General features: G+C 33.3%; 1 protein-coding gene across 1 annotated transcript; it reads left to right on the top strand.

The window, feature by feature from the left end:
- Positions 1–1,487: 1,487 nt before the first annotated feature.
- ATSYTF (C2 domain-containing protein) lies at positions 1,488–9,501 on the top strand. The gene is made up of 14 exons (XM_088211214.1): positions 1,488–1,949; positions 3,145–3,219; positions 3,305–3,412; positions 3,741–3,773; positions 3,889–3,978; positions 4,137–4,262; positions 4,375–4,518; positions 5,369–5,785; positions 6,459–6,593; positions 6,686–6,904; positions 7,054–7,326; positions 7,646–7,774; positions 8,047–8,349; positions 9,074–9,501. The coding sequence occupies exons 1-14, from the start codon at positions 1,749–1,751 to the stop codon at positions 9,290–9,292; spliced, it is 2,472 nt and encodes an 823-aa protein (XP_088067340.1). The 5' UTR covers positions 1,488–1,748; the 3' UTR covers positions 9,293–9,501.
- The last annotated feature ends 22 nt before the right edge of the window (positions 9,502–9,523 follow it).

Below are 9,523 nucleotides of genomic sequence, written 5' to 3' on the forward strand. Positions count from 1 at the left end.
AAAATATGTATATATATATATATGTATTTAATGCTTTTGGCCAAAGAAGAAGAGAAGAAGCCAATGTGGTAGTAGTAAAAAATAGCGAAGCATATACATAAAAATTTGGACCGACGACCACGTGCATCTCAACCAAGGTGGCCCTGTTTTGTGCTCTTCTTCTCTTTCTCCATTCTCCACGTGTAACCTCTAACAAATTGAATAATATTTTATATAGTTTTAAAATATGTATTTATCCAACAAATATAAGATACATAAATCTATTTTATTAACATAATTATCCAATTAAAATTGCCAAAACAAATACTAGTGATGAAATTACAGTTTTCATAAATATTCAAATAAAAAACTTTTAAATATTATTTATTTTTAAATAATAATCAACTTTTTTTTTTAACGCATAAAAAATTGTGCCGAATTATAATTTCTTTTTTAGTTTAAGCAAAAATAATCAAACTCTTAATTTCTAAATGTAAGAACCAAGTAAAATTTAGTAATGTAGCTCAAAGATTTCATATTTTACGTATTCTTAATAAAAAATATTAATCAATAATCATAATTAAAGAAAGCAACATTTTTCTAATTGAAAAAAAAAAAAACATAAATTAGGTGTAAATTTATGCGCCAACGGTTCCTAATAAGTTACTAATAATGAAGCCAAAATTTTAACACATGTTAAATTGAAATATTATTTTGTCATCATTTTATTATATTTTTAATAATTTAAGTTTTAAAAGTTTTAGATTTATACGGGTTCTCAAATAAAAAAAATAAAAAATTATAACCAAACAAAGATAATAATATTTCCGAAAAAATCTATAAATTTAAAATAAATTATTTCTTTTTTATATACACTCAATTAAAAATGATATTATTTTAAAAAGTCTTTTTTTTTTTTTCCGAATATCAAGATAAACAAAATTAAGTAATTTAAATTAAAGATTTGAGATTTGAACATATTCTGAAGTGGAAAAACAAATCAATAATTATGGATAAACAAAAACCATAAATTAGAAACTACTTTTGTGAGTTAAATGGTCCGGCACGACATTTAATGTAGAAATGGTCCAATGAAGTTGAAACTTGAAGGAGCAGGGGTAGTTTCGTGGGTCCCACATATTTTTTAATTTTTTTGTCCTATTATCATTGGGATCTCCGATGGCGTCAACCCTACCTCCCATTCCTAGCCGTCCGATCATAATACTTTGATTTTCAAACTGCTTCCGTTTGGTCAACCAGATCAGATGAGAACGCAACCAAAAATTGAACTGTTGCTTTTTTAAATAAAAATGTTATGGTAAATAAGATTATCCGATAATTAAATAATTTAATTGAGACTTCAATTACAATCACAGCCGTCGGATTAAGATAGTTAACAGATCGACGGTTACGAAGACGCAGAACAAAGTCGTGGGACCCACAGAAAGCACTTCTCATTTTTACAAAATTCGCTATTACCTGGACAGATTAAAAAGTGTCTTTTGATTGATGTTAGAGTCCTAATTTTTTCCTGAGCTTCTCTTTGCTGACTTTTGAGTCTTTTGATTTTCTCGGAAGTTAAAAGCCAGTTAAAAAGGTTTCCCCCTTTGTTTTTCATTGCCGATTGAGCTTCTCTTTTAGTAAAAAGGAAAAGAACGACTGAAATGTTCTGTGGGTAGGAATGATTTTCCTGGGAAAATCTCTTCAGTTTCCTGGAAAACTCTTGAGCCTATGGATCTGAATTTATAGTTGCAGAAACTTCCGCAGTGATGGTTCAAATGGGTAGGAAGAAGAAGACGACTTTTGTCAATGTCGAAGATGCTGTTGAGTTCTTCAAACATCTGATGGCGGAGAAACCCTCCGTGCTCTTGTTGATTCCGGTGATTTTGGTGTTGTGGGTTGTTGAGAGATGGGTTTTCTCTTTGTCAAATTGGGTTGCTCTGGGTGTTGCAGTTTGGGCAACTGTTCAGGCAAGTTCCTTGCTCTTGTTCTTCCCCTGTTCTGTAATACCTTTTTTTTTTTTTCCTAATTCTTCTCTGTTTTTCTCCTTTTATCACTTCAGAAGCTGTTCTTGTTGCTTTAATTCTTGTTTGTTTGGGCGTTAAAATTACATGGGTAAATTGAAATCCAGTTGACTTAGTGTTCTGCATCTTTTTTTTTTTTTTTTTCCTTTTTGGTTGGCTTGGGGAAGGCTTTTTGTTTTTTGAATTTTTTTTTTGTTTAATTTAGTGAGTCACTGCTCCCTTTATTCAGTTCTGATACTTGCAATAATCTTTTACAACATTGACTAATTTTTACCTACCATCATCAGTCTAATTCTGATTTTGAACTTTTTCTTTTATATGATATAATTAATATACTATTATGGTCTATGTTAGTTGAGATTGACATTTAGTTTAATATCCCTGCTATACGCTATCATGCTTACCACTTAGCAACGAAGGGAAGTGTTACTAAGGCAAATATTTGGGACAAGTGAATTGTTTTTGTACAGTATATTACTAATGAAGTTAAATAGCACCTACCAAGTTCAATTAATTTTGACAGAACTTAGAATTTTATTGTTTAACTTTCAATTTCAATTCTAAGTTGATCTTCATCAACTTTCAACTGAGAGTTTTTATTCTCTTTTAGGTGAACTAAATGTGAATTTCCTAATGAATTCAATGAAAATAATTCATTTGTTTAAAACATGGCTTATATAATTGTAATAATTGAATGGTAAGGAAATAACAATCAAATTAAACCAAACGGACCATTAGTAGTATCTTGTAGACAATCTGTACTGCCTGTTGTCCTCCTGGCTCATCTATTGCAATCCAAATCCCCTCTCAAGTTGAATTCTTGCTTGACTACTATGTTCCCGTGGATCACTTGGGACTTGTTCATCTTCTGCAGTCTATAGATTATTACCAACATGTTTTCTTTTATTTACTGAAGGCTATAGTTTTTCTAAGTTTTTTGGTCTATTAGGAATTGGTCTATGTTTTTTGCTGCTTGCAGGACAAAATAACAAACTGATTTTCTTTTCTCCTCTTTGTCAATGCATTTGGTTCGGTTACCATTCAACTTGTAGTTGTAACTTTTATATTAAGTTTGCTACATTTGGAAAGTTAAGAATACACATGGTGCTAATATTGAGAAACATGCCTATCATGTCTGCAGTATGGGAATCATCAACGCCGAGTACTTGCGGAAGACTTAAACAGAAAGTGGAAGCAAGTCATATTGCATACATCGGTATCAGCCATCACTTACAATATCATTTCCGCTTAACTGAGATATGAGTTTTATGCTTTCTAAATCTTTGGTGAATTTCATGTAGCCTACAACACCATCGGAGCACTGTGAATGGCTGAACAAGCTACTGATGGAAGTTTGGCCTAACTTCATGAACCCCAAGCTTTCAATAAGGTTTGCATCCTTGGTAGAGGTGGGACTCTGACATTCCAATATTAATATCTAGTACACTTCTCTCTTAGAATCTTGTCTTTCTCTTGTGCAGCTCTAACTAATAACGATTATTCTCCCTTGAAGTGATTGAATCGAACATTTAATGCTGGTTGGAAGATGTAGTCATTCTTTTCTTTCATAGCTGTTGAGATAAATATATATAATAAAACCAGTCATTTTTACCAGCTTAAGCTTTTGGAAAAACTGGTTGCAAATTATTATTTGATAATAACTTCTACCCATCTTTTGGTAGAATCTTATTCCTTTTTGTGTAACACGATTGATTTGTTAAATTCTTTTGTGTGCAGAAACGCTTAAAGCATCGAAAATCAAGGCTTATAGTAAGTCAATTGCTCTCTTTTTGTTTTTTCTACAAAAGTCAAAGCTAATTGAATAAGCTGAGAGAGGAATCGTTGCTAATAGTACTTTGCATGTTGGCAACTGTACTTTGTATAGGAAAAAATTGAACTACAAGAGTTTTCATTAGGTACATGTGCGCCTTGTTTGGGTCTTCAAGGGATTCGTTGGTGTACTTCAGGAGATCAGGTATGGATTATGACTCATTCTTTTTGAATTATTTGTAGGAGTACCTAATTTTTAATCAATTCTTTTTTCTCATTAGCTTTTCTTGTTTTATGGTTTCTTTTTTCATTCTCTCACCTATGTTGTAATACACTTGATATTTGATTGTGCATTTTTGACAGCGAGTAATGCGTTTAGGTTTTGACTGGGACACCAACGACATTAGCATTTTGTTGCTTGCTAAGCTGGCCAAGCCATTAATTAGGACTGCACGGATTGTGATAAATAGTCTCCATATCAAGGGTGATGTATGTATAGGAGTCTCTTAGTCTGCAAAGTTTTGTTTTAAATTTACTTGTATAGAACAGCATGCCTATTGTTTCTATTTGATACTTATTCCAGTGAATTTCTCTTTTACAGCTTTTATTGATGCCAATTCTGGATGGGAAGGCAATTTTATTCTCGTTTGATTCAACTCCCGAAGTCAGAATAGGAGTTGCCTTTGGGAGTGGCGGAAGCCAATCATTACCTGCGACAGAGCTTCCTGGCGTCTCATCTTGGCTAGTACTTCTCTTAGCTGATGCTTTCTAGTTGATAACAAATCATTTAAGAATTTGCTTTACTTTTTATTTCTATTTAATATTTTCCTATGCTCTTGTAATGTTAAATAGTTTTATTTGGCAATTTTGATGTGTACTATGCACTGATAAGTTGAATTTCATCTTTCACAAGACTAGTTCTGGAACAATTTTACCAATTTTAAGGAGTAAGATTTGATTCGTTGACAAAAAGGAAAATTACAAATTGTCATAGTAATAGAATTATTATCTTTGTGAAATCTCTTTCAGCATATGGTTCCTTGTCTTTTATGAAGTATTTTACTGCTCCATCTCACACATTTTCCGCTTTACTTTGTTGAGGAATTTTGACTCTTATCTATATCCTTTGAGAAATTTTTTGGCACAAGGATAAATATATCTAATTACCTTACTCTCATATGTCTCATCAAAGATTGTTGAATTTAAGCAGAAGTCATTAATGTTGCATGTGGTTACTTTCCCATTTAGTTCTTACATAATATCTACTTCTAATTCTCTATTAGTCTTAATATACTAATTGTAATACGTTGTTGTGTTTGAGTTACCATCAGTCCTATCTTCAATTAATACTCCCCACCAAAGAATTCAAGATGGATAAGTGATAATTCAAACATAACAAATTATAGTTCTCACTAAGACTAAAATGAGAGTCAGAACTAAGAATTTACTAGAAGTTGGAGGGTAAATGAACCAAATACCAGCTAAATCCTTGGAAAGCATTGTATTTGTCGCATCTTGGCTGATTATATTGGCAGACTAATATCTTCTTTATGAAAAAAGTTTATTATTATAATTGTTCTTAATTCTCAATGCAGGTTAAAGTTTTAACTGACACCTTAGAGAGGACAATGGTTGAACCTCGTCGCCGTTGTTTCTCTTTGCCAGCTGTAGATTTAAGGAAAAAGGCAGTTGGTGGTATCATATATGTAACAGTCATTTCGGCTAGTAAACTCTCAAGGGGTAGCTTGAGAGTTAGTGCATCAAGAAGACATCAAAATCATTCCACAGACGGCAGTTTAGAGGATTACTCTGGCGAAAATCTGCAGACGTTTGTGGAGGTTGAACTTGAAGAGTTAACTAGGAGAACTAATGTGAGATCAGGATCTAATCCCAAATGGAATTCAACATTCAATATGGTCTTACACGAAGAAACAGGAATTCTTCGCTTCCATCTTTATGAATGTACTCCGGGCAGTATAAAACTTGACTATCTAACTAGTTGCGAAATTAAGGTACTTCCTTTCGAATTATTTAAAAGGTCTAACTAGAGTGTGATTTTGTGGTTTAGCCTCATTACAAGCCAAGCTATCTTTTTTTTTTTTGGCAGCAATTCAGTTTCTGCAATTTTTTTTGTTGTTTTACATAAAGCCGAGGCTGTTAGTTTTAGTAGTGGACATTTAACCATGTTTGAGCTTTTAAACACAGACGCATGTAAGTTCAAGAACAAATCCAAATTTAGGGGAAAAAAGCTAAAAGAAAATATAAAATAATGGCTGAAAAAATAAGTGATTTTATGTAATATGATAACAATAGACCAAATGATACTGAAATATAAGAAAAAATACCAAGTTGTACTACAATGAAGTTAAGAAGCAGCAAATGCAACTATAATTTGCTGTTGAATGGTAGCTGAAAAAGTGCAATAGGCCTGTAATCTTTATGGTATATGTTTGTTCATGATTGGACTAGATGGGGAGTAAAGTTTGTCTATTAACCGTCTCCCTAAATTGGGGAGCAAAGTTTGTCTCTTCATTAATGAGATGTTTTTGGCTTTAAAAGATATTAAATGTCATATCTTAATCTTTTCTGGATCAAATATTAACATTTCATAATATTTTTTGATTTCCGAATGACTTCCCCATGGTTTATGTAATCTCAGTTAAGCTTTTCTTGGCAAATGGACAGGTTAAGTATGTCCCTGATGATTCCACAACATTTTGGGCAATTGGACCAGAGTCCAGCATAATAGCAAAGGCTGCAGAGTTTTGTGGAAAAGAAGTTGAAATGGTTGTTCCATTTGAAGGGGTCAATTCAGGGGAGGTATGGTCCTCAGAATTATTTTTTCTGTTGATGACTCCTTTTTATCCTTTTGTGTTTCTTGACATTCCTTCTCTTTGTTTATAAATTTTCAGTTGGCTGTAAAGCTTGTTTTGAAGGAATGGCAATTCTCTGATGGTTCACATACCTCGAATTACTTCCATATTAGTCCTCAGAGATCATTAAATGGATCATCAAATTTTCTTTCAAGGACTGGACGGAAGATAAATGTAACTGTTGTGGAAGGGAAGGATCTTACTGCTAGGGAAAAATCTGGAAAGTTTGACGCATATGTTAAATTGCAGTATGGAAAGGTATCCTTCTTTTTCATTTTAAAATGTCATCTGACATATGAGCCAAGGCTGAGGTAACAAATTTGAAATACTATCATATCAGACATGGTATGTGGTGCCTGTGGAGCTTGTTTTGTTCAACTTTTACTCTGCCCTTAATTTCTTTTCAGTTTCTTCGAAGAACAAAGACAGTGAATGCTCTTAGTTCTCCTTGGAATCAGAAGTTCGAATTCCATGAGATAGGTGGGGGTGAATACCTTAAAATAAAATGCTTTAGTGAAGAAATCCTTGGTGTTGACAGCATTGGTAGTGCACGAGTCAATTTGGAAGGACTGGTAGAAGGATCTGTCAGGGATATATGGGTTCCACTCGAGAAAGTGAATTCGGGAGAGTTAAGACTTCAGATTGAAGCAGTGAGAGGTGAAGAAAATGAAGGTTCAAGGGTAAGTTTCAATTTCCATGGATCCGAGTGTTCTTTATAAATGTTTGAGTAAGAAAGTAGAAAGCAAAACCTGTCAAACACATTAAAAACTTAGGTCCTAGGTCCGACTCTCCTCATTACGTAATCTATGATTCAGTTTCTGTATGTGATTGTTGATTTGCTTAGCCTCCTGTAAGAGTCCTGTTGAACTATATTAGTTAGTTTGTCTTAGTCACATTCCCCACTTCGATATATTTTTAATGCTATGTGTCTAAGATGAGATTTGGTCTACTGTGTCTACTCAAATATGCTTTCCATTTTCTGTTTCTTAACTTTTTCAGCTAGCTTCAGGCAATGGGTGGATTGAACTTGTTATTATCGAAGCTAGAGATCTTGTTGCTGCTGATCTCAGAGGGACAAGTGATCCATACGTGAGCATACAATATGGAGACCAGAGGAGAAAGACAAAGGTCTGACATTTTTCAATAATGATACTGATCTTACTAGCTATAAGCTTCAGATTTAAACAGGCATTTCAAAAACTACAAATTGTTGGTTACTGGAAATTAGTAATTTTATATTTTTGGTATTAATTTTTTCTTGCGTTGGTTCTTGAAAAATAATTGAAAATCATTTTGAAACTGAGATATGCTATACCGGACTCGGTCCTTGTTGTTTTTGTATAAGTTTCTCCTTTGAGGCATCTAGCATTGCTAATGAGCTGCTCATCATTGCATTTCAGGTCATTCACAAAACTCTGAATCCTCAGTGGAACCAAACCTTTGAGTTTCCTAATGATGGAGGTCTTTTAGAGTTACATGTGAAAGACCATAATACTTTACTTCCAACGTCAAGTATAGGCGATTGTGTCGTAGAATATCAAGGATTGCTTCCAAACCAGATGTCTGACAAGTGGATACCTCTCCAAGGAGTGAAAAGAGGAGAGATCCATGTCCAAATTACCAAAAAAGTGCCAGAACAACAAGTGAGGCAGAGTTTGGATTTGAAGCAACCAATACCCAATGCACAAAAAATTTCTAGCGAGGTGAGAACCTTTGCATCTTGTTTTTTTTTTTCTTTTTTTATTCGCTTCTTTTGGGATGTTATATTGTTTAAGCTTCAAATTCGAACCAAGTTCACAGGACAACAGGCTCTAACTTGGTGTCATTTTCTTATTCAAGCTCATTTTACTAAACTGTCATGCCTGAGCTTACCTTTTTAGCTATGCTTAACTTCCATAGTCCAAATGATTGCATGTTGCTCTACTACAGAGCTTTTCAGTCTGAAATTCGGTCTGTAGGTTATGTAAGAAAAAAAAAAGAAAAAGAAAAAGTTATTGTAGGAGTTAAATTTCTACTCAAAACTTATTGTTATGGATAGAGCTCCCTGATAGATATAAAAATTGATCCTTATGTTTTTTTATGCACTTCCTCATCGAGTGTGTGTACCTAAGCAAATAAACACTGAAGTTGCCAAGCTATAAGGAGAACAGAAATGATTCTAATTTCTTGCTATATTCTAACCCAAAACTCCATTGCAATATATATTGTGACCTAACATATATAAATCATTATAAAACTTCACATTTAGTTGATATGAGATTAGCATTCTGGGATGCTAGGTTCTCGCCAAAGTCCTTAAAAGTTTTCTTTGTCGTGTTACATATTTGCTTTTAGAATACAGAAAATATGAACAATAAAGATTCTTGCATCTCTAGATTATTTTCTTTTATGCAATCTTTATAGACACTTAGCCTTTACGAATTTCAGATGAAGCAAACTATCATCAAGCTTCAGTCAATGATTGATGATGGCAATCTTGAAGGACTCTCTACTGCATTGAGTGAGCTGGAAAGCCTTGAAGATACACAAGAAGAGTACCTTTTACAGCTTGAGACGGAACAAACCCTGTTAATAAATAAGATAAAGGAGCTTGGTCAAGAATTCCTCAACTCCCCTTCTTGTAACAGAAGATCCTCTGCAAAATAATTTACTTACTACATATTTTTAACTTCCATATGTATATTTATAGACACACAAGTATATTTGTGTTCATATATTTTTTGCTTGTTGACGGGAACCCATAATAAGTAGATCGTGTAAGCAGTTGTTGAAGGAATAAAATCCTTGTAGAGTGTACCATAACTTTATTGCTGCAATAATTGTATATGGAAAATCAATCTATTCTTAGCAGCAAAGTTGTGTTAACTCCTTGTAACC

This window comes from Carica papaya, chromosome 9, assembly GCF_054855325.1.
Source record: "Carica papaya isolate Zhongbai chromosome 9, ASM5485532v1, whole genome shotgun sequence".
Lineage (NCBI taxonomy): Eukaryota > Viridiplantae > Streptophyta > Magnoliopsida > Brassicales > Caricaceae > Carica > Carica papaya.

Bases quoted from the DNA above. Each gene is read 5' to 3' on its own strand.
- ATSYTF (XM_088211214.1), top strand. From the start codon at position 1,749: ATGGTTCAAATGGGTAGGAAGAAGAAGACGACTTTTGTCAATGTCGAA. The intron at 3,413-3,740 runs GTGGGACTCTGA...TTTTGTGTGCAG, and splicing joins GGTTTGCATCCTTGGTAGAG to AAACGCTTAAAGCATCGAAA. The intron at 7,775-8,046 runs GTCTGACATTTT...ATTGCATTTCAG, and splicing joins ACCAGAGGAGAAAGACAAAG to GTCATTCACAAAACTCTGAA.